This window comes from Athene cunicularia (genome assembly GCF_003259725.1).
Source record: "Athene cunicularia isolate RWA chromosome 13 unlocalized genomic scaffold, athCun1 chr13_part1, whole genome shotgun sequence".
NCBI lineage: Eukaryota > Metazoa > Chordata > Aves > Strigiformes > Strigidae > Athene > Athene cunicularia.
Window position 1 is genome coordinate 299,026 of NW_020799117.1, and position 27,980 is coordinate 327,005.

A 27,980-nucleotide genomic window follows, 5' to 3' on the forward strand; every position below is an offset into this window, starting at 1 on the left:
GGGTGTTGCTGTGGGGCAGAAGCGAAGGTACCGACGAAACGGCGCCTCGGCCGCGCCCGCCTCTGCGCTTGGTCCCGGCCTGCTGCCTGCCCTGGCCACCGCGGGCCGGTTTCTGTGGGCACCTGGGAGCTAAACACTCCCCTTCTCTCAGAGGGTCGCAGCCTTCTAAAGCTTGCAAAGCATGCAAAAAAACTTGTTTATTAAACACTACAAAAATTGTCAGTTTAGGCTGTGCTAAATAAATACACTTTTTTCTTTTTTCTTTCTTAAGTATTTGACCTCGAAATATTTACTTTTACATGCCTGCAGCTCAGACAGGACAAGCTGTCCACGCTGCAGCCCTTCAGGGGCCGTGCCAGAACAGTTGTGCCAGGGGTGGGGAAGGCTGCTCATACTTAGAAGTTTTGTGCAGTTCTGCGATCAAGTAATTACAGCTCTTCCCTGTTGCCTGGTAGCGATTAAGCTGACACTGTGACTCTCTTTATGGAGGAAGAGGGGAAGGGAGAGATGGTTTTAGAAGTCTGGGGAATTTTTAAAGCTGCAATGTTCTTACCATTTCAGTTCCCGAGGGTTTTGCTGCACTCGGCCTTACAGCAGCAGTTCTGCAGCAGCGGAGCCGGGCTCGGGGCCTCGCCTGTGCCCTCACACGCGTTTCTGTGCCTGAGCCTCTCCTTGACCCCCGGTGCCAGGCTGGGGGGACACAGGTCCAGCTGTTGGCACTGTCCCTCCCGGCCCCACCTGGCCCCGCAGCCCCTGCGGGGCCGAACAAAGAGCAGAGGATGGAGGGGAAGCACCAGCGGAGCTCTGACCCCTCCCGGGGAGCTCTCAGCACACCCGTGCTGCCTCCCCCCACAAGTGACCACTGCAGTAACACGGGCTTTTGAGCAACTGGGAAGGAGCCCTTCGTTGGCTGTTGGCTTTTATTTTTTTTCAGTTGATCAGATTTAGGCAGACAGGAAGGCACAGGGGATAGAAAGAACAGCTTTGGGTAAATGGGAGGCAAATGCTTTATCACGCATTCACTGTATTGCTGAGAACAGGAAAAAAGGTGAATAAGGGGGTGAAACCTCGGGTCTGCCAAAGCATCTGAATCACAGCATCAGTCCCAGCTCGACCGATTGGCTGTGGCCAATCTCAGCCTTGGCAAGGACTGCACCAGGACAGCTGGTCCTGCAAACGCCAGATCAAGCACGATTCCAATGGCAGATAGATGAAAAACACAAATCCAGATTTACCTCTGGTGCTGGAAGCCAAACCCCATTGGATTCAGGGAGCTGCAGCAGCTTCCTGTGCTGATGAGTGGGTTTTTCGGGCTGGCCTGGAAAAGCATCTGAACGCTGGTTATTCACCAGGGCCGGTCGTTGCCTCATCACCTCCACACCCATCTGCAGGCTCCAACCCACCACTGCAGCCCCGCTCTGCCGGGAACGGGCACAGGAACCCGTGTGGGGAGAGAGGAGACGGACGGGAAACCTCTGCTGCTCCCTCCCAGCAAGGGAGGCGGTCGCTGCCCCTCCCATCCCTCCGTGCCCCCGCTCACAGGCGCTGGCAAAGGCCACCCTTGTCGTGACGCACCGGCGGAGACCCCGCAGCCAGGAGCGGCCTCTTCCCCCTGGAGCAGGTGCCCATGAGCCCGTGTGGGGTCCCAAGACCCCCAGCGCTGCCACAGAGCCGCCACCACAACCGACCCCACGGGTGACAGCGCTGGGACCACCGGCGCGGCAGGCGGCACCACGGGCTGTGACACCAGCCAAGGCAAGAGGGTGACTACGGAAACCTCATCCCTCTGTACGCCATTCCTGCCACCATGAAAGGCAAAATAACAGGGTCCCAGTCTAACTGACGGCAGCAAATCATGGGGGCAGCTCCCACGGCCTCTCCCCCCACGGCTAGGCTGTGGGGTGGAAGGCAGCGGGTGCCCCAGCTCCCGCCTGGCCACCCTGCCCTGGGCTACCCTCAGCGTCCCGTGGGCCAGCCCGTGGGCCAGCGCTGCGCAGGGGTGCAGGTGGGTGTGCACTGGCCCACCAGGAACGCTCCAGCAGGGCCGTGCGGCTCTCAGAGGTGGTTGTTCTGGCTGCCCTCCTTGTACGTGCCTCTGCTTTTGGGCAGCGTTATGGTCTCCTGGCTGTCGCTGCAGCGGTGCCTCACCCTTAGGGAGAGAAAGGGACAGTCGAGCTGTGAGGGAAAGGCCAGGCCATGCCAGGGCCCACGCAGTGCTGCGGCTGCCTGGGAGCACCCCGATCCCCACAGGGGCTGTGCTGGGCCCTGCTGCCCCCAGCCCCTCGCAGTGACACTGCCTGCAGGAACGGGGCAGTCACTGCCCTTTGGGGCCCTGAGCCCAGCGCTCAGCCGCCAGCCACCAGCACCTGCTCTCCTCAGCGAGCTCCTAAAGCCACATGTGCAGCGTTTGCCCAAAGCCCAGGTCTGCCAAAGGCTCTGGCAAGGACCAGTCTCTTGTGCTGCCTCTGCACCAGTACTTACTTTTCTCTGTTGAAAACAATGAAGTCCCTCTGGAGCATCTCTAGGTGCTTTTGAAGGTGGCAGGCCTTCCACATTCAAACAGAAAAATAAAGAGATGGGGAATAAATTTCCAGTTGACACAGAAAGGTGTTACAAGGACAGTTTCAGGGAGATGTAAAGGTATCTTTAGGTATGGGGCACTGCAGTGGGGAGAACAGCACTAACCCTCCTCATACAAAACTGGTGCTTACACGTGCTGCCTCCCATCAAAGGGAAGATGCAGAAGAGTTTGGGGATAAGGCTGGTCACAAGGGAAAAACTGCTCTGTTTAAACAGTTTGCTGTGGCCGTGTAGATGGCAATCAGCTTTCTTGGAAAATGAGACTCCCTTGACCATGTGCTTGTACCTGCTTGCTCTCACCTGGGAGGAATTGCTTTTGCTGGTGTCTTTCTCCTTCTTAGCCAAGCGCTTTTTTTTCTTGTGAAGAGGTTTGGATTCTAGGATCATTTCTTCCAGTTCAAAGGTTGGGTCACAGTTCAGTCTGCCTTTCTGGAGGGGAAAGAGAGGTGGTCTTAAGTGATCAGAGCCTATCTCGAAGAGTCTTTCATAAATCAGACTGCATCTGGGAGCTGCACTTTGTAAAAAATAATTACAACTGCAGACACAGCCAGAACACCTGCTGCACTTCTCATTTCATCAGTTCCTTCAGTCAGGGGACGCTGGCAAGGTGCGACAATTGCTCTCTTTGAGCGAGGACGTGGCTGTGTCTCAGCTGGGCTGTGCCACTGCAGAGGAGCACAGCAGCCTGCAAAACTGGTTTTAAAGCGTGCACCCACCAGAGAGAAAACCAGCCACAGAGGGGGAAAATACATACAGTTAACAAATATTCATAGTTTAGCTCAACTTTTATTTGGCTGAAAAGCAGCAGGAGTAACGCTGTACACAACACTCCTTGGATGATTTTCCCAAGGGTTATGTTACTTCTCTGCTGTTTTAAACTAATTAAAAAAGGATCAGAAACACTTGTCTACCGAATGCGTTGTTTTGCTACAAACAATGGGTTTGTTAGGGACAGTCATCAGAGGAGAAACAATGATGATAAAATGGTGGGTGACCTGCAGGGTAACGAGCCCGCGCCTGCTCGTGAGGTTTCTGCATCTGAGGGGCTGGGGGGAGCGGGGCTCTGAGGGGCCCGTGACCTGGTGCCCCGTGTGTGACGCCTGGGCACACTGAGAACCTCTTAAAATCAAATTGCCTCACCGTGGGAATGAATTCTGGAGTTATCCTTTTCTGGAGAACAGCATCCCAGTTCACATCTGACAGGTATGGAAAGTCCTGGATATCCTTCAGCTGAGAAAAACGCTTCTCGGGGTTCGGCTCAAGCAACTGCAGCGAGAGTTAAATGGAAGAGGAGAGAAAGTGAGACCCTGAGAGGCAGAATCAGAGATTAGGTACACAGGGGTGAGTCTGTGCAGAGTTACACCAGATAAAACCAGATGAAAGCTACATTAACTACTACTTTATTGCCTACACTTATTTGAAAGTTAGAAAACTATTTGCATATTTTTCCAAAGTCTGCAGCTAGTGCTGTTACCCTGGGTCCAGTATTTCAGCTCTGCTGCCGCTGCAGGCAAACCGTGTCTGACACTGTCAAGCAACAGTTTTGTGTATTGAAGATACGGCTTCACTTCAAACGTGACTCCAGCTTCAAAATGATCCCAGTAATGATTTTGAAGCAATTTTGGTAACAGCTTTATTAAAAATGCAATGGTGCATAAACCACATGGTGTCAAAGGATTTCAATAGTATCAGCACTTCTTGCAAATCTTTTCATTACTGGGAAAAATGGGTTTTTAATTTTTTTTTAAAAAGCAGGTGTTTTTTTTCCAAATTTATGGATACATGTATTAATACCTATGCTAAGCTATGTCATCGCAGAGAGGCAAAGGTACAGAGCAGCTCTGGAAGCAAAGGCTGCGCGTGCCCTTAGAGGAGGCGGGTGCCTCCGCAGCAGCCGTGCTCGCCCGCAGGAGCTCAGCCCCGCCGGACCCAGCGCCGCTCCCCGCTCCCACCCCAGCGCTAAAGCCACCCGGTGTTGGTCAGGCGGTGCCCTGAGGGTCTCCTGAGGGTCCCCTGGCTCTGGACACAGTCTGACTCCCCACGACCTGCTGCGAAGCACCACGGAGGGCCGTGGCTCCCGGCCGGGCCGCGGCTGCCCTCACCCTGCTGAGCAGAGCCACCATCCCCGCGGACCAGGCGGCAGGGTACATCACCGGCACCGTCCTCAACACGTGAGCCATTTCATTTATGGAAGTGTTGGAGCGAATGTGATACGGCCTCTGTGAAAAATGCCACAAGGAAAGCATTTTAATTTATCTGTTTTTTCAGACTCCTTGGGTAATCTTTTCAGAGTAAAGAAGCTTCAAAGTCTCTCCGTACACTCCCCAAGCCTCCCGTTGGAAGTCTCTCCCTGTGTGATTGCAGCTCAGTTGAAATAAAAACAGTAATGTCAGCAGTAACAACAATAACAGCGAGATATTTAATGAGCACAGACAGAAGGCAAAGCCCAAGGGTTAGAGTCATCAGCCAGCTTGGGTTTTCTTGGCCTTTTCGCTGTTTGTATCTTAAGGGGCGATCAGAATGGATTCCATACATACAGCGCTGTGGTTAGAGCACCCCCAACGCTCCCTGCAAAACGCGCCCCTGGTCTCAGTTCTTCACTCAGGCTGGAGCTGACACACGTGTGGAGGAGCAGGACCGCTCCCACCGACAGCTCCAGGGCGCAGGCGCCCGCCAGCGGAGCGGCACACGGCCCTGAGCCACCCGCCAGCACCGGCCTGACCCGAGGGGCAATGTGTGGCCCCCGCCACCCTGCTGGGAACGTCACCTCCACGGGCACACCCCAGAGCACCACTGCCTCGCGCAGAGGGAGAACTCACGATGGTAGGGTGCCTCCATTTTGAAAGATGTTTGACTCCCAGACTTTTACGGCGTTTTGGGAGGTGAGGGTGTTAAAAGTACACTTGAAAAATAGTACCTATAAATTGTGAGATCAAACCATTGTGCTGAACGTGTACTGGCACTGGGTGGACCCCGAGGTGACCACCCCCTGTGCCACAGGCGCCACCACCTCGCCAGGCTCAGCCCTCGGGTGTGAACACCCGCGGGTGTTTCTGTTCCCACCTTTGGGAATAGTGCCGACGAGTCAAAAGCCACCGTGATGCACAGTCCTGCCACCCACTGAACGTGACAAACCGAAAACTCAAATGTTACACAGCAGGCCTACAGGGGGCACATGGCATCAGCTACCCAGCAGGTCAGTCATAGCCCCTTAATGTGAACTAGCTTGATTGCTCACAATTCAAGACATGCAATTTCATTTGAAAAATCTGTTATTTAAAATAGATTCATCAAAATATTTTTTTAGGCATTCTGCAAAGAATGATGATAGAGTTTCTTAAAAAAATGTTTTGCAGACTTGTACTGAAAGAAGTTTCCTAGCCTCAAGATTTTAAACAACCTTTTGCTTAGAAGAATGAAATTTAAACAATTTTGTCCCACTTTTTTTACACAACAGTTCCAAAACACTAACCTGACCGTCTGCCTACAAGGCCCCCAACCTTACCTGGGTTACAGGCAGAGCACTGACAGGACAGGCAGGGGTTGTGCTTTATTAATAATTTACACATTGCAGTTTGCTTTTGCTCAAACTGCTCACTCTTACTATAAGAGACATCAGATTTTTTTTTTCAAGTTTTCGTTTTTTCTTTGCTGGATGGGAGCTCAAAGTAAATCACACTGCAGCCCAGTTTGGGAGCTGTCAGTTGTTGCCTTGCCCAGCTTACACCAACCCCGGGGCGCAGCAGGGAACCGCTGTGACACACCATTCTGTATCGTGACCGTTTGAGCCCTCAGCTGTGATCACAAGAACCCTGGCAAAGGTGTGGTTTCTGCTTCCTGTGCTGTAATAACCCTGCAAGCCTTGAGCTTGGTTCGGCCCCTTCACCCCTGTTACAAAGCATCAACCTTCCCAACAGAGCGTGTGAGGAAAGAGACGGACGGGAGCCGCGCGCACAGTACCCGGGTCCTGAGCAGCTCGTAGGCAGTGATCCCCAGGGACCACCAGTCCACGGCGAAGGAATAGCCGGTGGGTTTTGTGGAGTTAAACATTTCAGGTGCTGCGAAACACAGAAAAAGGAAAGTTTGCCTTGCTGCAATGAAAGTGGAAATGAGCAACACAGATGCTTGATTCATGCCACAGAGAGCAGCCCCGCCAGTCTGCCTAGGACACAAATCAGCATAATGCTCACTACCTCTGATAATTTCAGATTTTTCCTTCAAACCAATGGCATATGGCTGGTAGACTAGTCCTTTACCGAGACACTCCTGAGGTGGACACGAATCAGAACGCATGGGTTTCCTTGCAGCAATTCACCTTTTGGCCTCTGTTGGGTTCCTTGCCCGCTGTCTCAGCCTTGCAGTGCAGAAAGATCCCACTCCGAGGAGCCTCAGCGCAGAGAGAAGAGCAAACCCCGCGGGTGCAAACCACCCTGAGCTTCCCTGCAAGCCACTGTGGCTGCTCACAGCGGGAGCGGCTGACCTCGCGTCCCGCACGGCACCGAGCCCGGCGGGGTGTGAGCCAGGCCTGACCCAGATCCCAGCACGCCAGCTCGTCCCAGATATTCACCTGCCCTGGGAACAGATACTCCCCAAAACCTTGACTCTGCGCGTTACGCGTGGAGTTAGCACGGTGTGAAACATTCTCTACTCTGTTAAAAGCCAAACAAGCGCCTCAGCTCCTCTGTGTCTTTCCCCACTGGTGAAATGGGACTGTCCATAATCTCTGCTTCAGTGGACTGTTACAAAACTTAATTGGTTAGTGTGTGTAAATGATGGGATGTCCTTGAGAAACAGGTGTGCTATCCCCTTTGTAACTGGAACAGTTACTGTTCAACAAGCACAATCCAATTCATTTGGATTACAGAATGCTTTATTCCAGCTCCTGTAATCACAAAGAGATTCACCAGACCCAATTAATTTCCTACACCAAAACTCCAACCGTCCCAGCACAGAGCCCTCCCAGAGCTGCTGTGATCCTATTCCCAGGGAACCACAGAGACCCCCTGTCCCCTCCATGTGGATCTCTCTGTGCTTCTCTGCTCCCAGATCCCAGAAAGAATAAACTTTTACTGACGTAGGACCTGCCTGTTATCCCACAGTTAATGGGCTCTGGGACAAGGACCAACCCAAATTCACTGCATCCAACCATAAAATTGGCCTGAGTATCTCCTCGCCTCCCCCAGAAAGCTGCTCTGCTTAGTAGATCATCATGTTGGAAAGCTGCTTCCATCCCACTCACATCTCTTTGTTCATATTTAAAGTACTTCAATCTGGCAGAGCCTAAACAGCCTCACACAGTGAATGAAAGCAGCTCTGTAGAAACATTAATATGCAGCGTAAACGCAGACATAGTGCCAACTGCACCCTTGGCAGGGAAAAGCAAATTTTAACTGAACGAAGCCTGAGCACCACAGCTTCTTAGGAGGAGGCTACCGGGCTAATAGGAAGTGGGTGGAGGCACAGACTGAAATGTTCTTTCTTGGCCAATAGATTTCCCTTTTGAGAGTAAGGAAAAAAGTACTGTAGGATTTTTGTGTGAGCTGGGAGGCAAGAATTGCTCTAAAAAACCCAGGCAGCCCTGCTTTCTTTTCTGTGCATGTTTGCCTTTTTAAAGGGATCACACTGGTGATGCAAAGGTGCAAGGTCAACTTGGTCATCTTGATGAAAAGGAGATTCCCAGGGGATTGCCCCAAGGCAACAGCTGTAGGGAGGCTCTGTTACTTAGGTCTGAGACAGTGCTGCTGTATATGAAAGTAGGTATTTTGTGTGGGAGGGGTTGTGTTGCCTGTAGAGAAATGCTTTTCAGTGGTTTTGATTAGTTAAGAAAGTTGAACTTATAGTTAAAAGGACTCTCCTGTGTCATGTTTGCACAGTTCTTTAGCATTAGCTCAGGACATTTCTCTCTGATTCAAGCCTTAAATCCACTCACTTGGCCTCAGCACAGAGTAATGCTAGGTTTTAAAGCAGCCAGTTCATATAAAAATTCATATTCTTGCTAGCAATGCAGTAGCTTAAGACTTGTGCTAATGTACTGAGGGACCAAATACAAGCCTCTGTGCTTCATCTTACTTCTCAAGGGTAGCAAGAGCATTTAATCTTCGCTACATGGCTTGGCCGCTGTTCGTGAAAAGCTCCGAGATCTCAAGAATGTAACTATCTTATTTTATAATCAAACCCGTGCTGCACAGAATGGCATAACAGCACTAAAATTTGCCTTCGCAGTACGTGTGCTTCGCTCTGTGGTGTCAAATCAGTAGACAGATGCACATTTTCCAGCTGCATCAGGGTGTGACCAGAGAGGGGCTCCTGCCACGCCCCCCCCAGCACCTCGCAAGGTTGCTCCTCATCTTAAACAAACCAGGAGAAGAGTTCAAACTCTCATCAAAAAGGATTTCATCTGTATCTCACGACAGCTGTCAAACAAGCCCATAAAATGGTAACTCGATAGAACATAATTGTCCTTGGTTCTTACCCATATACGGCTTCGTGCCAGCAATGGTGGTGACTTGTATTTCCTTAGTCAGCATTGTGGCAATATTGAAATCGGTGATGTGAACGTGTCCTGAAAGACAGAGGTTAATGTGTAACCTGATTTGCTTTAATTTCACATGAAAAACAGCTTTAAATCAGATACTTAAAGTAAAATACTGTATGGAAAGGAGTTTCCAGAAAAAAAAGATTCTGGTGGCGGAACTGATAGAAAATATTTCAGCTTGCACATTGGTTACAAATATATGTTGTTACATCAAATTTACCCTTTGGGGAGAAAAAAATGGAGTTCTCCAAGAGATCATTTAATGATGATTGTTTTGAATCATCCTAAATTTGGAGGAAAAGAGAATTGAACTCTTCTTACAGAAAAAATTCCACTATGCTTTTGGAAAAAAAAAAAAAATCCTTGATATTTTTGGCTTTCTAGCTACTTGCCCTTTGGTGTTGCAGGTAATAAGCACTCTCTCTGTTTTCCTCCACAGAGGATGTCTCTAGAATGGAACAAAACACCTTTGGCAGCAAAAGAGCCTCGCGCAAGAAATTCAGACATCGTGAAAACCCAGCTTGGGGGGAGGAATGGTTTCTGCTGTCACTGCTACGACACACACAACTGCTGCCTGCAAACTGAAAAGGAAATGAGGTGGATGTGATTTGCAGGGATGAGAAAGGAAATGCTTCCACCTAGCTCTTGCCTGATCTTCTGCTTGAACTTTTTCTTTTTTCCAAGCACTTCATTATTATTCCTTATTCACTGAACTGGTACCGGGGAGCAGACCAAGCACGCACTGCAGCACAGGTGATCAATACAAGGCTGGCTTCACGGCAGAGAACTGCTTTGAAACTTGTGTGTTAGTGCAGCCTAATTCTTCGGATTAAATGCAGGCAGTCTTCTCTTCCTCCTGGCCTCCTGCATCTTCTCCCAAGGCACCTGCTCATCCCTGACAAGGGTGGGCTCGTTACCAAAAGCATCAGATGTTTTGTATGTTGTTTTGCCGCCTCACCGCCCTCCTCGGCATGGACAGAGGGTGGCTGAATCGCTGCTGTTTCCTCTAACCGAAGAGCGGAGGTGCTATGACAACACTTCCCTCGGTCATTAGCTTCAACAGCTAGAAATTCATTGCAGCTTTAGTTCTCGAGATAAAGCAGAATAAGATCACATTTATATGTCTAAAAGCTGCTGCTTTGGTAATGAATTCCCATTGTCACCTCTGCATGCTAAGAAACATTTAAGTAAATCTTTACAGTTGTGCCTATCTATCTGTTTTATGAGAACCATGATACAAGTTTGCCTGCTGCAACTATCTGATCTAGTTGAGAAAAATCTGTGGAATAAAAGTAGAATTTGTGATTTTTACCTAACAACACTGTATCACGTGCAGGCTCCTGCCTGCATCTCTCCAAGATGTGTGTGGGCAAAGCACAGGAGCCTCCTCCCCGCACCCCGCAGCAGCACCCCGGAGCACACATGCCCGAGCGGGGTGTCCCTCCTTGCTGCTTACACCAGCCAGGCCTGCTCTTCCTCAGTCTGCACGCTACAGAACGGGCGTCAAATGGCTGGGGACTGCCTCAGAGAACAGACTGACATACGACTGTCCTGTCCTCTACGTCCTTGCATTGCTCTCTGTCTCATCTCTAGCTCTCGCTCCGCTTTGCCCTGAGCTGCTTTCCTAAATAGGAATCATAAAGACTGATTAAGAATTTGATATTCCAAGCACAAACATCCCTTTCTCTGGATGCATCTTTTAAATGACTCTCTTCAGATAAATACCACGGTTTATGAACTAGCCCACTTGGAAATTACCAAATCAAGGCAGTGATGCTGAGGAAGGCGGATCCAGATGGTGCGAGAGGCTGAGCAGCGGCGGCAGCATTACAGAACGGGGTGTCCTGGGTGACCCGCGGTGGCAGCTACTGGAAACAGCAGGGATGTGCTGGGTGTTGCTGCCAGGCTCTAGGCTCAGACTCTCAGGCCTGTGTTCTCCTGATTGCTCAGCAACTAACTGCAGCCGGTTTTGAGACAGCCCAGCCAGAGCTGTAGGCCAGGACCCAGGTCCTGCCCAAAGCTCATCCTGTCTGCCTGAAACTGGCACTTTCGAATCAAGCCCTCGGTTCTGCATTAAGGCAAAGAATGTTCTTACTATATCCAGCACCTGTTACTACATAATTCCTTCACCTTTCTAGAGCATCTTTTGTGCAAAAAATATAAAACCTGCAGATTCAATGAAGATAACATTTCAAAGAATATGAAACAAGAGACATGAGAGCTGCAGGGTACGGAGGTTCTCGGACAGACTGGGCTGGGATGAGAGAGCAGAGGGGCCCCGCGCACAGCACCTGCCTCGGCACAAACTCACCCCTCCTGGCGCTGCCCTCGAGAACCTTTTGACAGTGGTACAAGGAACAATACTGAGCAAAGCCACTACAGGGCTCTTGCAAAACACCTCTCAGTTTTCCTAGAGATAAAACTGAGCTTTCCTTCAATTTTATTAGACAAATGACCTAGCCAAAAACTCCTGATGAATTAGTCACAATTCCTGGAAACTGCCATCTGTTATAGTCTTTTACTCACAGGTGAGCTGTGCTGTCACTGAGCCAAATCAATAGACTTATTAAAGGAGAAAATCACTTTGTGCTTGGAATAACTGTTGAAGGTGGTCATCTGCTGAGGAATTTTTCACTGTGGGACCTGATCCCAATCTCTGATGTTGAACAACCGCTTGATTTATTGCACAGACACACACTTGCTCGATATTCCACTTTATTTATGGCTCACTTTAATTTCTTAGCTGAAATGGATATGGTAATACAGATTGTCACCAAGCAGGGTGACAGAGGCAAATGGTGTCACGTTCATGAGAGTCAGCAGCAGGACAACCCATTTCAACGTGTGGCATCACGAGAGGCAGAAAACTCACACCCGCCTCCTACACAAAGATCAGAGGATGTGCACAAGGGCTCCTGCAGCCTCGTCAGCGAGTAATGGCAGCAAAAAGGGGGCTACAGTTTGTATCAGACATGGGCACCTTTCGACATGTAAATCTGAAAGGGTGAAGGACTCACAGCTGGAAAGGAAGATGTGACAAAGAGTCAAGGGGCAGGAAGAGTCTAGAAAATGAAGGACAAAGCCCGATTGCTGAAGGCCTCCAGGTGCGCCACACTCACAGGGGACAGGTGTCAGTCAGGAACAGTATAAAAAATTGATGTTAGCAAATAGCATATGTTTTGTGATCACAGTTGTGAAAGCCTGGTGAAGGGAGAGGAGAGAGAGTGGGGAGCTGCAGCTCCATTCTACGGGAAAGAGATACTGAGAAACAAGCACAATCTACTGGGCTAAATATAGATAAACATGCTACAACAGCAGTTGCTCTGGGGATAAGAAAAACCTGAACTGTGTCTGCACAAAGCTTTCTGTATGCATGAGAGGACACACCTTTGCTGCCATGGATGAAGAAAAGAAATACTGCAAGTCATAGTCAGCAGGACACTGAAGTCAGGGGCACATCCACAGAAAATAACTCTGAAACCTCTGCAACAGACAGTTAAAACATCACAGCGAGCAGAGAATAGGCTCAAAAATCAACCAAAATTGCAGTGTCATTACAGAAGTTTGCAGGTTATGTCCTGCTGAACTGAAGGCAAATGCAGAGACAAGCAGAGCTTCCTCCCCTCTGTTTTTTACCTCTCTGGGGAATGCTGACCTACATTTCCACAGCTCTGGTGCTTCCAGCTCCCTCTCGGCAGCTGTGCTGCCCCAGTCCTACGGGGCACAGGGGTTCCTGGAAGATGGTGACAGGTCACCCGAGAGTGTCTGCTGGTGAGGACTGAGGGGATGTGGCCCTGCACAGCCCTGGCCGGGGGAGCCTGGGGGCGAGTACATGCCCCTGCATGGGGCTGTGCACGAGGCAAGGGCAGAAGTGCCGAGTGAGGCAGGAGAGAGGCTGCTGCACTTGGAGGCAGAAGCAGCTTTACTGACAGCTCCTAAATAAATAATTAGCTAGCACTCTGAAATTAGAGGTCATATGCAAAACGGGTAGAGTCTGGGCTCAAGGTGCTGCCAGGCAACCCTAGTCACACACAATAGCCACAGCAATTCCTCAGGAGCTTCAGCATCTCTATTGCAGCCTCTGAAGTGATAACGAATTCAGAAACACCTTGTCCCTGCACTGACTCTCCCTCTCTGAGTGCCTTGCTGTAGCTGCTAATGAAGATTTCTCACAGCAAGCCAGTTACACGGATTTTCAAAAACTAGGAAATGACAAAGCGTTTTTCTAATGAGCTAAAAGCTAATAAATATCAGACAACTCTTCACTGTGAGAGCTTTGCCAGGACAAAAAAATATGTGTCTAGAGAGTAATACAAGAGTATAGTTAAGAGTTTTTCCTGAGAAAAAGACTAAAGAAAAAATGATAGCAACATCTATAATAGACTTAGCCCCAAATCCTCTTTGGAGCTCCCTCCCAATGTCAAATACTCAAGGAAGAAGAAAATACCTGAATGAAGAGTAACTATTCAACCATACTTCATTCTATTTGTGAGCATACATTACACACAGCCAAATGCAATTACATGAGCATTTCAATTCAAATGATCACAATTTGATTAAGTTTTAAGCAAGAGCCAAGAAGGTCTTAAACTAAGGTCTGCTAGACACCTGACCACAAGCGGCCCAAGGGACACCAGAGACACCAGTCAGAGGGGGTGCTGACTGAAGACTAAGGCACCCCAGAAATACCACAGCATCACAGGGTGCCCAGGGCCCTGAAGGCACAAGATGCAGCCACTCAGAAAGCAAAGGACAGCAATGAAAGCACAGTCCTGTTCCTAACTGAACTGAGGGAGAGAAAGCAACACACAGTGAGAAAACCAGCAAGCACCTAAACTTTAACTGACCCTGCTTTTATGCATACGCACGACCGCAAAGCAACTGGCACTTACCATGCTCATCCAGTAAAATGTTGTCAGGCTTGATGTCTCTAAGAAAAAAGGCAGAGAAAGGGAGACAGCCATTAGCCTGCAGGAAGCATGGCTGGAGGCACTGCAGGAAAGCCCTGGCTACGGAGGGACGCCCTGACAGAGACATCAGCCCTGGAAGGTGCCTTTGCTGCGCTCTTCAGCTCTGATGTTCCTGCAGGGTCTGGTTTAGGGATAAGAGGAAGGCTGATCGAACCACAAAAGCAGAAACAGTGGTACAGGGCTATGGCTGTGAAGGCCACTGAGGTTTGGACTGGCAGTCCACCTACAATATCAGAGCTTCCTTTTCTCTTTTTCCTCCTTTTATTTCTTAATCTGTTTCAGTACTCTGTTGAGAGCTGTTCCCCATTTACTCAATAAAAACCAAATAGTTTTAACATCTTTGTTCCAGAAACAAATGGGTTGTCCACAGGTTTTGTTCCTGAACTAAAAAAAAACAAACGCCAACCAAAACAATAATACCTCTACCTTTCTGTGGAAGGCAGAAAACGTACACACCTGATATGCCTCCTGTGTCCACCTGAGTGACTTTACAAGTCATTAGTTGTTTTTAATGAGGTCATTACACCAGTCCCCATTCACCTGCTATCAGGTGGAGCCAGCACCTGGCCATTTAATCAAGAGAGCAGAGGGAGGAGGGGGTGCAGGCAAGCGGCTGGTTCTCCCCGTAGGTACAGAACTGTGCCACGGGCTAGGGCTGAGCAGTCCGGGTGGGCAGAAGCGAAACACAGCCATGACACACTTGGTATTTTTGAGAAAACATTACTTTGACCAAAAACTTTAAGAAATGTTTTAGCAAAAAGAGTTTGAAAAAAACCAGATTCTTTTAATCCCTTGATACAAAAGTATTTTTCAGTTTTGAAATTAACCATAAAGATGGAGTTTCGTTTCTTACCCAGTTTTCAACCTTTTAAAAATATTCTTTTTATTTCCACTGGAGCCTTTTCTGATCTCAGTCTGGTATGCAGCCTGTGGAACTACTCCAGCACAGTGAGATCATTCCCAGGATGCAAGCAATGAACAGGGATAATTTTGTTTATTGATTATTTGCATATATATTTTTTAGAAACTAGTTATACCATTTCCTAGCCTGAAAATATAACAAGTTTTTCCCACTCTTCTACATGTAGGTGGGAAATAATTCCAGCCATCAGGCTGTTTGCTGGCTCTGCACAGCTATGTTCAGACAAAATAAGGATTCCCTTTTCTGTCTCCTGATGTTCCCATTTACAGATGTTGTAGTGTAATTGACTCAGCAGAGTCACTTTACAATATCATACTGTCCCACTGGGTTACGCTGTTAATTAAACAACTTGCATTACAGCGTTATTTGAATAACTCTGCCATACACGATTCACCTTAAGCATGTATAGCTCCCTGAAATACACACTGCAGCCTAAACCTCAGCCTATCCCACCTATATTTACACACAACCCTCTGGGAATGCCCAGGAGTTTTGCCTTTTGTCTGTCCTCTTCGCACCCCCTTCGGTAATGCTGACGTGAGAGCAGGGACATGGCCCAGAACGGGGCCCACAGCCCCGGGACCCCCGTGCTCCTGCCTCCTTCATCCCTACGAGGAACAGTCTTCCCTGCAGCGTTGGATCATGAGGAACCTCTGGCCCCCCAGTCCTATGAGCACTGACTGTAATACATCACTACTAGAGAAGGATTTCCTCCCTGCGCTTCCCTTGGGCCTGTGCCCCACTCAGCCTGCCCAGGCCAAGGCAGCAGTGGGAGGATTTACCCCTCGCTGCCCAGGACAGGGACAGCCCCGTCTGCCCTCGCCGTGTTTCACTCCTGCCCACCCATTGCTGGTGCTGGTGTCCCAGGCCGCCGCAGCGGAACGGGGCAGCTGCCTGCCAAGCTCGGGTCATCAAGAGCCCTGTGCGGGTACAAAACAAAACAAGCAGCAGGAAAGACGAGACTCCTGAGAAAGTGGGAGCTGTCCCCAGGGAGGTCGGGCTCCAGAACCTCTGGGTGCTCGGGGCGGGGGCTCACTGCGGGCACACTGAGCACCAGCCTTTCTGTGTTCGTGTCTCAGAATCAGCAGCCAAACGCTGCAGCCATGAACAGGTTGAAGGGCTGGTGAAGATTAACGCCTGTTCATGGCGTGTTCCTTCCTGCTAACTACCAGGGGTTTGAATTTTGTACCATGCTTTATTTTTATATTCACACGAATGCTCTTCTGGAGTGATGTTTATAAATGAAATTATCTTCTCCTTGCCTTTAACCCTCTGCTAGTCCCTCCCTGTTTGCACACCTGTTAGCATCTACTAAGTCAGAACCCTCAGACCCTAGAGGTCTGCACTGCCAAACCCTGCCTCTCCAACCACGGAATAGCTCTACCTCCTCTTATTTTGCAGGTCTTTGAATGTGTGGGAAGAGCTCAGATATGTTTTAACTCGCCATGAAAACTCTTGGTAGCCAAAAAGAAACTTGCCACTTCTAGAGGGGAATTTAACCTCACAGAGAAAAAAGCTGTGTTTGGTCCCATTCCTCATCTTTCAGCACGGTACAGAGCGGGGAGCAAAAGGGAGAGACCCCTTCGAGTGTGACAGCAGGGAATTCTGAATGCTGACACCTAATCCCCCTGGACCAGCTAATGAGCTACAGCTAATTAAATCTATTAGAGACAGCTTTTTGCAGGATCAGCAAACAAATCAAATAAGCTGTATCATAGCTATCCCAGGGGGAGAAATAAGACGCTCTCAGTTGTCTATGAGATGGCTTCTCCGGGAAGCCTAGTGTTTTACATAAAAGCAAATGTATGTGGAGAATATTTTGTTTAGCTCTTAAGCATCTATTTGCCCTTTCATGTCAAAGAGGAAGAAGCCTGCCCCTACCAGAGCTCACAGGCACCAGCCCAGCCATGAGGTCCCCACTGACCTGTGGATGATGTGCCTGCTCTGGAGGTAGTCAAGGGCCAGCACCAGCTCACAGATGAAGAGCTTCACGGTGCCTTCTTGGAACCGCACATTTTGTTGGAGATGGTAACGCAGGTCCCCTCCAAGCAGCAAGTCTACAACCATAAACATATCTTCTTCATCCTGGAACGAGTACCTAAAATGGCAAGGGTTCAAGGATGACAATACTGAAAAAAGACAGGTTATAAAGGGACATATGGTAGCTCTGGGAATACTCATCATTTCTTGGAACTTTTTCACTTGGGGAAGAAAAATTTCATGACCATTCCATGACCCCTTTCCCACTGCAACTAAGCTCCTATTGTCATACATGAGATTACAATAATTTAGCTTCAGATATGTAAAGAGCCAGAGCAGTTTGTCTGAACAATGACCAGCAGGCTCACTAGAGGAACAGGAATCCAGTGTTTTAATGTGAACGTGTTACTAACAGCCACTTCAAAAGCAAAGCCACATCCAACCCCCAAACCCCTCACTCCAACGCAGATTGCTGCTCATCTCCTCCTGCTAAGGGCTGTGACAGGAGATGGCAGGAGGCTGGCAGGCAGCACGGCTCCCAGGTGTGTCTGTGTGGGATGCAAGGGGCAGTGACTGCCAGCACAGACCAGAAAGGGTCCAGGAGGTGCAGACCACACATTTTTATGTTGGGGAGGACCTCATACTAATGCTCAGTTATTGCTTCTTCCTGAATCACAGGGGTCTGTCTACTCAGCATTTAACAGCTGGTGCCAGCAGCTACGAGCAATGAAACGCTCCCACTGAGGAGACACGAGGAGGGAGGTGGCAGCCCTGCCACGCACTGCACGTGGCCGGGGAGGCTGGTCACAGGCTGAAACAGCTGCCCCTCCGACCACGAGTGCTGCAGCTCCAGACACCACCCCTGTCACGTCTGTGCTGGCACTTGGTGAAAATCATCCATAAATCTCCCTTCACTTGCTGCAAAGTCCCAGCTGGCCGAGCAATTGGTTACTCGATACAGCAGTGGAAATCCAGCTTGGAGCTCGGGATGAACGCTGTCTGCTCCCCTTGGGCTCCCACTCAGCTCTTCGGGATGGGCATTGGCTGCATGGTTGTGGTGGATGCTCCGTGACCAAGTGCAGAGCAGTGACAAGTGACGTCCTTGGGGGTCGGGGTTGGCACCGGTGCTGTTCAACATCTTTGTTGGGGACAGGGACGGTGGGATCCAGGCACCCTCTGCAAGTTCTCCACCGACACTGAGCTGTGTGTGCGGGGACACTCTGAGGGAAGGGCTGTGCCATCCAGAGGGACCTGGGCAGGCTGGAGAGGGGGGACGGGCCAACCCCATGGAGTTTGACGAGGCCAAGGGCAAGGTCCTGCCCACAGGTCGGGGCAATCCCAGCACAAACCCAGGCTGGGCGAGGAGGGGATGGAGAGCAGCCCCCCAGGAGAAGGACTTGGAGGGGTTGGGGATGGAAAAGTGCCTGTGAGCCAGCACCATGCGCTGGCAGCCCAGAAAGGCAACGGTGTGCTGGGCTGTACTCAGAGCAGGGTGGGCAGCAAGGCGAGGGGGGGATTCCCCAGAGCACCCACCGGCCATCGGCGACGCTCACCAGCACCACGCAGCCCACCCGCCGCCAGCGAGACACCCGCCGCTCCTGGCCGGGCCTCAGAGATGTCTCCACCTGACAGCGCTGAATTGTGCCGGTAAGAAAGGAGCAATATCTTACCATAAATTAACGAGGAAGGGGTGTTCCAGGCCCTGCATAATCTGCAGCTCCTTGAAAACATTTCTCACTTCGTTACGCTCCACGCACTTCTGTTTATTCATGTATTTCATGGCATACATCTTCTTGGTGTCGTTCTTTTGCACAACGCAGACCTAAGTGAGCAAATCAAAGGATAAATCAGAGATGATTTGTCAGAAAATTTAGGCAGGTAAAATATGGTCACATGAGCGTTCTCCAGGGCCTTTAGGTGCCAAGTCACAGCTCTGTGGGTTGATGCTGCAACACTGGACAGCACCAGTAAATCTCTCACCCAGTTTTCAGCCAAAGAAGAAATTTTGCTGGAGGGGGGAAGGGGGGGAAGGTGAGGAGAAGGAATTTATCACCACAATGATATGAGATAGGTGACTGCACACAAGCCAACATTTTATTTAATAGTACAAACTAATCTCAGTCACGTCCATCCCTCGCACATCAGTTACTGTTTGAAAGAGTCCCTTCCCTCACAGAACTACAGGTTAGAAACTGGGGAGCAGGCCCTTATCTCCCCCTTCTTGATAATTTTCATTCAGCTCACAATGAATATTGGGCTTTTAGGGGTACTGGGGTTTGAATATTAACACTTATATTTCACCAAATCTAGAACAAAACATTGCTTCAATTAAAGACTCAGTTTTTAGCAGTGCAAAACAAAACAGACTGTTTTTTCAGATTTATTTCCACAACAGTTGATGAGTTCGGGACAAATTTGAAAAGTTTCAGTCAGTGTTTGTTTCACCACCAAATAAATCTCTTTGACTAGAGATTTTTGTCACACTCTGCACCTAAGGCACAACCCATTTCTGGCATGAGTGGGCCTTTACACCAAGGGGCAAATGGCCTTCTAGAATTCTCTCAGCACATACAAATGGGGAATTCCGTAACAGCATAAAAATAAAATGTGTGACCATAACCTGATGCTTAATAACAAACACTGTGTTTCACAGAGAAATATGCTTTTAAAAAAATTGCCAGGCCCATCACGTTGATTGTGGTTCTTTAATAAAGATGCATCATCATGGCTGGGAAATCTTAGAAAATGGTTATCCAGAAACATAATGAAATTCAGCCCATGTGATTTATTAGTTTCTCATTTTAATCTCCTGTAATACAATTTGTGGCTACAGAATGGATGAGGAATCAGGCTCTGATCCCTTCTTGATTACCAGGAGTTGAAACTCAGGTCAAAGCTCACTGACAATGCAGGGGTTTATTTCTTTACTCTCATGTGAGCCTCTAATTCACCCATTTCTCAATCAGCTACAATTCCAGCTGTCCAACTGGTGATTAGTTCACAAAATACTTACTTTTCCAAAGCTGCCCTTCCCAATAGCTCGCAAAATTTCAAAATGGTCGAAGGTGACTGCAATAAAGAGCAAACATTCAAATATTAAATGGTTCAGCAAATGTTTGATGATATTACCTTCTTTCTACTTTTTCCCCATAAGATAAGAGCTGAGAAAAACAAGGGATACCCTAGCAACTTTCTGTTGCTTTTGGAGATTTGGATGCTGTTTAAAACTTGGTGTTTAACAGCCTTTTTTTCTTTGCAGCTCTGCTGCAAGGGCAAGTTCCCTGGCTCAGCCTTTGCCAGTGGCAGATCAGGCAAGGAACCACCGAGTGAATGTTTTCGGTCTGCCCTGCCTGTTAAACACGAAAGCCTCATCTTGCTCCTGCTGAAACCAAATGCAAAGTATTTTAGTCCAAACATTTATACTATGCGAAAGATGAAAATGGGCAGCTGGATCTTCACATCCTTATGGTGTTCTAGGCCACGCTGTGGGATAACTGTGCAAGATAAACCAGCAGCCCTGGCTGCAAGCTTCGCCCCCCTCCGCATCCGGAGTGCTCAGAAGGGAAACAGGAGAGCAGCAGCTCTGCAGACTGTGCGCTGGAACAGAGAGGGAGGAACGTGAACATGCGTCTCGCTTCACCTTCCGGCCTCCGGCTGGAGCTGGCAGGTGACTCTCTGCTCAGCAAGGGAGAATGTTCTGTGAAGTGCCGGTCTGAAGGACCCTACGGATCAAGTGTTTCTGGTGCACCAGGATGAAGCTGCCTGTGCTTCATCTGAGGCAATAAATAGATCCAGAGAAACAGCAAATCAAATTACCATCCAGCAAACACAGATTAAGTGTGCTGGTTCAAACCTGCTGCCGACTGCTGGATAGGGCACCCAAGCAGTGATTCCGGGCAGGGTGCTCTGACTCCTGCTAAGGCTCCTCTGAGATGCTGGTGTGGCCGCGCGGTGCCCAGCACCCGTCAGCTGGGGGGGTCACACTCAGGTACCCGCTACTTAACCAGCCACTGCTGGCTGAACTACACCCCACCCAGATGCTCATTCAAGGCCTCAGAGAAAGGCTTCTGATGGATTTATAACAACTCATCAGCTTTAATTAGCATGACCCCTGGAGCTGAGAGGTTCCACCGATGTGATGAGCTCGAAATCGTGGAGTTCGTTTGCCTTGTGCCCCTCTCTTTCAAACCTGGAACAACAGTTGTGAATATCGAGTCGATAACGATTGAGTTTAACTGGATCTGTTTACCAGTTAGGCCATCCCAGAGAAGGGTAGTGGATACCTGCAGAATACAAAGGGAGAAGAAAGATGCTTATCGCCTGCAGGGACAAATAAGAGGGGAAAGGAGCCCTCTGTTCTTGCTGCAGAGCGAGGCTCGCAGCAGGAGCAGCAGGGAGTGGGGACTCTTGGGGGACTCTCAGGTCCCCAGCACCAGGACCCAGCACGGGGCTCAGCAAGAGCGGAGCAGAGCACAGAGGTGCAGCCAGGCTTTAACATCTGGGCCAGCTGCAAATCCAGAGGAGCTAAGGCAGCAGCCAGATTGCATGTTAACACCCTCGGTCTCTTGTCTTCTAATAGGAACACTTTCACGAAGGTGTAACACCTTCTACCTCCTTGTCTTTTAATATTAACATTTTAAACACGGGTCTATAACTGAGCTGGTCGTAAGAAAGCTAAATTGCATGTTCTTTATTTAAGACTCTCAAACTAGGTAGGCTCACATTTTAACCTCTCTTTTAGCTTTCCTACTATCCGAGTTTTCCCAGCGAGCCAAACCTGAGTCTCAGTTCCAAACAATACTGAAATTTGTGGTGTCCAAATCAGGAACAAAACACATGCTCTTAGTCCTGAATCCACCTTTACAGATTTGACATGCCTCATTTCACTGCCTGATGGCATCTAAAACAAAGAAAGAGCCAAAGCATTTGCCCTTCAGAGAGAAAATTCATGTGATATGCCAACTCAGACAAATTATGTTTAAGAGATGCCAAGGAAGATAATACAATTGCCGTAAAGAAGCAGCTGAAGCATAAGCATGAAACAGCATTTTGAAAGTGGGGGTTGTATTGCTAAACCCAGGTTCAAGGAACAGTATTTAGATTAAAAAATACAGAACGATCCACAAAAAAACATCCTTATCAGAGATAAATCAACCCTGCCAAAGCCCCTGGACTCCAAGTGCCGAGTAGAGGTCACTGCTCTGTGGGCTCAGGTCCTCCCACCGCTGTCACCTGCCCCAGTAAGGGCAGCACAGCACCGCACAGTCTGTTATGACTTGTCTTCCTTTTGCCACTGCAATTTCCCCCATTTTCGTTATATTCCCTCCCTCCCTTCTCTGCTCTGCAGCCTCAGGAAAACAAGTGCTACCACAGGACGAGGAATGGCAACATGAGTCCCACGCACTGGGGAGCTGAACTGGTGCAGAGCCAGGCAGCGGAGTGCAGACACATCCAACGCTCTGCCCAGTCCCGGGCAAGTAAAGACAGAGAGTGAGCTGGAGAGGACGCTGGCAAAGGCCCATGGAACGATGTACGTCCATCTCGTCCAGCTGTTGTCCTCACCTACTATCTATTTCTACTTTGTCTTCCAACAGATTTGGCCAGTTGGGGAGAATATCTGGCTGTCGTCCTCCAGGAAGCTTTCCACACCCTTTTGCCCACAAGCAGCACAAACAAAATCTGGCTTTTAACACTGTCTCTTCCTGACTAGGTCAGGAGTTGAGATCAACTTGCAGCACTGAACCTGTTTGGTTATTACATCTTCTTTTCATCTCACTAGCTTATTACCCACCACTGTGCCTACCCAGAGGAAATGCTGAGAGAAAATCCTGTCATCCCACCTCAACCGAAGGCAAACAAAGCCCCTTTGAGAAGTCCGTCTTAAAAAAATCCCGAACAACAAAATCACGGTGCCACAGAAAAGAGCCAAATTATAGCAACAGCAATTTGGAAAAATATAGCAGAGGCGTCAGGACTGCACGTGCACAGCGAGGGCCGGCAGGCGCCGTGTGTGCGGCTGGAGGGGCTCGCGCTCTGTGAGCGAGTGGCTGGGCTGCGGGAGGAGAGGGGAGACCGCGGCTGCAGAACGGCACGGGAAGGGGAGTCGTGTGCCCATGGCACAACAGAAATCCAGGTGTTTTCACCCACCACTCAGCTCCTTGACAACCCTGTTTTGCAAAAGGTTTCACCTTGTTGCAACTGCCCGAGTACTCTTCCAGAATTTTTTTTATTTTTAAGGAAATTGAGAGGTAATGAAATGAAATCCCTGAACACCGCAGCACAGTTCTCTGAGAAGCAGCCCCAGTTCTTGGGCGCAAAGGCAGAGTGCTCGTTAGACAGGGACCTTCCCCCGCCCCGGCAGTGGGTCCCGGAGTGTCCCAGCGAGCAGCACCAGGCAGACAACGGCACGGAGCTGCCGGAGGTGGAATTTGGGCTGTGAGGAGACAGGGGCCTGCCCGGCACAGTGGCACTCACACCCCTCGCTATTGCTGTTCACACCCACACGGGTGCCAAAGGAAAAGCCTCGCTGTGGCATAGACGAAGAGGTGGGACCGCTCCGCGCCTGCTGCAGCCCCGCCAAGTGACCTGCCAGTGCCAGCAAGCAGGAGAGCCATTGTGCTGCTTCCTGCTGCACCCAGCAGCTCTTAATTTGTGGCAGCTTTAATTGAGATTAGAATAAGGACAAGTTTGTGACATCTAGAGCGATACAGTCTCTGGTCACAAATTTGCCAAGATAATGGAAAAGTCAATAGGGGACATGACTCTTTTAGCTGGGTTTCCCTCGTCCCCCCGTATATTAAAATATGACTAATTTTGAGAAAAAATACACTACCGCTTTTTATATTTGGAGGGCCACGCAAGCACAACTGCACCAGTCTGGCCACTGTATCTGGGTGCAAGGGTGATCCCCGAGCCTACGGAAACTCAACAGACCAACACTGAACCACTTGAGATGGTCAGGCCTGGGCCTTTCCCGTGACTTGCCAGCACAACACACAAATGCACCGAGCAGGGGGCATGATGTGTCACACTTGGAAAGGCTGGTGCCCATTGCCACACAGCTAACAGGGGCTTCACATGCTGCCAGGCTTTGTCTGCTGAAACCAAGCCCTGACCAAGCACAGAGCTGGCTCTCACAAATCATCTGTCTGAAAAAATTTACCGCCCCAAGGACAGTCACCTCGCACAGGTCACTGCATTGCCTGGGGTATTATTTATTTCTCGGGAGCTGATATTGCACAAAGCATGTCAGATCCAGAGAAAGGCTTAGTAGAGAGACCAGCCACTCCAAGGAAAATTCAACTTGTTACTGCCATTCTCACAGCCAGGACATATCACCCAGAGGAAGGCGATCAGGAATGTGAAAAGTGCAAGTCACCCGGGGCGAGCACAGGTAGCTATTTATGAGCGATGCCAATACTGAGCATTTAGATGCACCAGGAATAAAATTTCCAGGAAAACCTCACAGCACTGACTTCTTTTCCACTGAAGTAACTGGAAAAAAATATGAAAACCAAAGAAAAATCACAATCACATCAGTAACTTGGGCACCACAGCCCCACAGCCGCAGGTGGCAGCACGGGCGCAGCAGCGCCAGGATGGAGCGATGTGCCAGCAGCCTTTGTGCCCGGAGATCAACAGCAGCCAACGCAGACCCCAAGGTGGGAAATCTCTGCGGGATGACAAACTGGGACACATGGGGAAGGGCTGGATCAGAGCAGGGTGGTTTGGCACAGCGAGGGGAACGTGCTCCCATGCAGAACGACTGTTCCCTTCCCTGAGCAGCCACCTGCATCGGCAGCTGCGTGTGGGGACGGAGCAGCGGGACGGCCACAGCCTGGGGCAGGAGGCTTTAACGGTGCTAGTCGGGGTGTAATCACTGCTCGTCCAACAACAGTGCATTCCTCTTTGAGACCTCCTTCCTCGAGGAGCCGAGAGAGAGACTAGGTTTGGGCCAATATCCCCTCCTTTTCCCCTTGTGTCCCCAGTAATTGGGACTACGTCCTCCCTGGCCAGAGTTCTTATCTCTAGGACATCAGTTAACCAGTTATCTAGGTTCTCATATATTTTACTTTTATTTCTATGTGTTTGTATCTACCTACATATGCATTTTATCATTGTACCTAGGTGAAAGCCCATATGGCAGCAAGCAAGCTGACTCACGCAACAGTAAATGTATTTATGGAATGGCCTTTTAATGAGTGTCTCTCTAATCTTGGCAGCACAGTGACGATGGCCTCCAGTACCGCTCTCAGCAGTGTATTCTCCTTCTCCAGCTGGCCAAGCCCCCATGCTGGTCTCCCAGTGCCAGCGGGCAGAGCTGCCTGGCTGGGTGGTCATCAGAGCCTCCGCCTCTGCCGCTGCTGGCCAGGCCTCTCCCAGCGAGCCCGCAGCAGGGACAGCAGGCACATGGCTCAGGCTACCTTCCTGCCACACTTCACCCCAGTGCCTGGGCTCTGATCTCCAGAACGATCCTCCCCTGCCCCCAGCACAGCAGCATTCCTTCCCTTTCGGAGCGCCTGGCAGCGTCCCAGAGACCCCTCAAACCTTGCTCGCTGCTGACAGTTCCCGCTGGTGCCGGGCTGCAGTGCCGGGAGGCGATGGGACCCCCCGACCTCAGCTCTGCAGGAGGCCAACGGCCACACGCCTCGACACACCTCGGCTTCACCAAGACATCCAGGCGTTGGCAAGCCCAGCCCAGAGCTGGCAGCGACGCCCAACCTCGGCACTGGTGGAGTCTGCAGCCCCAGACAACAGCTAGGAAAGGCTCTCACCGTCTTCACTTTCACGGAAGGCTGGTGACTTGCTGGAGGTGTTTGCTCCCATGGTGTGTTCCGCCCAGGCTCAGCGCTCTCCACGTCTCTGCCACGTTACCACCCTCGAAGCCGCTGTCCCCAGGAGGGTGTCGCCCACAGGTCACTCCCAGCAGACCTGGGCAAAGCTCTGCTGGTGCATCCTGGAAAAGACAGAAGGCAAAAATTCACCATTGTTCAAGATTAAGAAGCATTCTGCAACTTGCAAATTTATCACTGGAGGCGATACTCAGACAAAACTGAGTATCAGGGAAAAAGCACATTATAACGGAGTTTACTAGAGAAAACCACCAACACCATCACCTTGTAACCCAGACCAGGAGAGCCGCCCACTAAGGGAACTGTGGAAACAGACCACAAGATCTGAGGATCTGGCTCAGGTTTGCTGCATCATCCAACATACGATGACCAGTTGTAGTGAGGTCAGTATCCAAAATAAATGGGCAGAGTGACTTGGCTGAATAAATTCAGAAAGGCACTCCTGAGGTCATACAGAACTGTAAAAGCTCTATAAGAAGAAATTCAAAGAGTCAACCTTTTGATTTAAGCTGTTACAGAAGTCTTTCATTTGAGGCAAAATCATACTTTTTTTTAAATGAAAAGATTTAATGGAAAATCAGTGCTCAGTGCTCCCCAGTCTCTCCCAGCACCACCAAGGGGCGTCCAGAACAGACCAGAGGCAGCACACAAGATGCTCTTACTCTCTCCAGCATGTTTTATGGTATCAACTGCAACCCACCCATGCTGCTGCTGCGGCTCACGCAGACCTCTATTCCCAGCAAAGAGCAGGGGAGTTTGCATTTCACAAAAGGCAAAAAACCCCCAGTGCAAACTATTAAAAAACCTAAAGTTTTGATTTCTCATCTCGGAGAACTGAAACAAGATCCAACAACAAAACAAATGAAGCAGCAGATGTTTATGATCCCCACTGGTGCCTCTGAAGGGAACAGGTTGAGTCTTCAGCCTGAAACAAAGCCACAGCAGCACCTTTTCAAGCCCCAGACTTACTTTTCAAAGGCAAAATACACCTTCAGATGCAATAGCCATGTCAGGTTAACATACTGATGCTTCTATATCACAGTGATCCTACTGGTGTCAAACAAGGCCAGCTGCTCAAGGACATTTTTTAGTATAAGAGTCTGTAACTTAATGATTTTTTGACAATATGTCAATAGATAAAAGCTCTGAGGAGAGATCACAGGTGTTCCTCGAAGTTAAACTAATCCAAGTAATAATCACTAGGATTTGTATCTTTATAAAGTGCACCTAGGGTACAGTTATGATACATCTTTTCCTGTTTCACACTGCAAAGTCACAAAATCGCAAAGTCACAAAATCGCTACTTTCCCCTGGGCCAAGACAACCAACACCTCCCGGTTAGCATTGTGCTGGGTGAGAGCGCTCGCTCCACTCCGCCGGGGTCTCCTCAGCCTGCCTGGAAATCTTACGGGTGTGAGAAAGAGCTGCTTGGGCAGGCCCGGGGTGCCACGGCCAGCACGGCTGCACCGCGCCCCGCACACTGTACCGCAACAGACACGGGAAAACCAAAGCGGAACGCCACCCCCCGAGCGCCCTGCCGGCGGAGGAAAGGGGCCCGGCAGGACCGGGAGGGGCTCCTGGGCTCGGCACACGCGGCGAGCAGGCAGGTGCATCGTCAGAATCGTCACTGGGCTTCCTCGGAAGAGGACCCCTGAGGCAAGGGGTTCACAAAGAACTTCTCTTACCACCCTTTCACTGCCGACGTGCTGCTGCTGTTGAACCGAACTGAAACCGCGCAGCAGGGCAACACACGGCGATATCCCACCGCTTCCGTCCCAGAGAAACTCACGGTTATCCTGAACTCCCCTGCAGCCGCGGCGAAGCTCGGGAAGGGCGAGAGCAGTACTGTGGTGTCACCTCCGGTTCTCGCCCCCGGGAGCCGCGTGACCCCCGGCCGTGCCCGCTCGCCCCGAGCCCCCCGCCCGCACTTGTCCTCGGCACCCAGCCCAGGGCTCAGAACTCACCGGGGCGCTGGGCACGGGCCGGCTCCCCCTCGGAAGGACCCCGGCTCCTGCCCCTGGGTGACGGCCTGCGCGCCCCTGCAACAAGGGTGAGGATCCAGCAGTTATGCACAGAAAGAAAATAACAAAGTGGCTGGAATAAAAGCATCTCTGGTGGGTGGGATAACAAGCTCATGCTGC

The 27,980-nt window shown here is 50.0% G+C and overlaps 1 protein-coding gene across 4 annotated transcripts; it reads right to left on the reverse strand.

Annotated features, from left to right (window-relative positions):
- Positions 1–932: 932 nt before the first annotated feature.
- On the reverse strand, positions 933–27,896 carry STK32A (serine/threonine kinase 32A). Of its 4 annotated transcripts, none has more exons than XM_026858363.1 (14): positions 27,528–27,719; positions 26,104–26,308; positions 25,762–25,943; positions 20,001–20,056; positions 18,658–18,809; positions 16,932–17,105; positions 14,008–14,045; positions 9,053–9,142; positions 6,541–6,638; positions 4,683–4,799; positions 3,721–3,846; positions 2,881–3,009; positions 2,482–2,546; positions 933–2,149 (listed from the first exon to the last, which is right to left on the reverse strand). In XM_026858363.1, exons 3-14 carry the CDS (start codon positions 25,811–25,813, stop codon positions 2,056–2,058), a joined length of 1,191 nt encoding a protein of 396 aa, XP_026714164.1. In that variant the 5' UTR covers positions 25,814–25,943; positions 26,104–26,308; positions 27,528–27,719; the 3' UTR covers positions 933–2,055. The 4 variants fall into 4 exon arrangements, with proteins under 4 accessions (XP_026714164.1, XP_026714163.1, XP_026714165.1 ...); XM_026858362.1 differs by having other exon boundaries at positions 27,525–27,719; XM_026858364.1 differs by lacking the exons at positions 26,104–26,308; positions 27,528–27,719 and adding an exon at positions 27,804–27,896.
- Positions 27,897–27,980: the final 84 nt, after the last annotated feature.

Coding starts and splice junctions, on each gene's coding strand:
- STK32A (XM_026858364.1), bottom strand. CDS start 25,813: ATGGGAGCAAACACCTCCAGCAAGTCACCAGCCTTCCGTGAAAGTGAA. Junction 20,057..25,761: donor CTTCCGTGAAAGTGAAGACG/GTGAGAGCCTTT, acceptor TCTTTATTGCAG/TCACCTTCGACCATTTTGAA. Junction 3,010..3,720: donor CTCCAGAATTCATTCCCACG/GTGAGGCAATTT, acceptor TTTCCCCTCCAG/AAAGGCAGACTGAACTGTGA.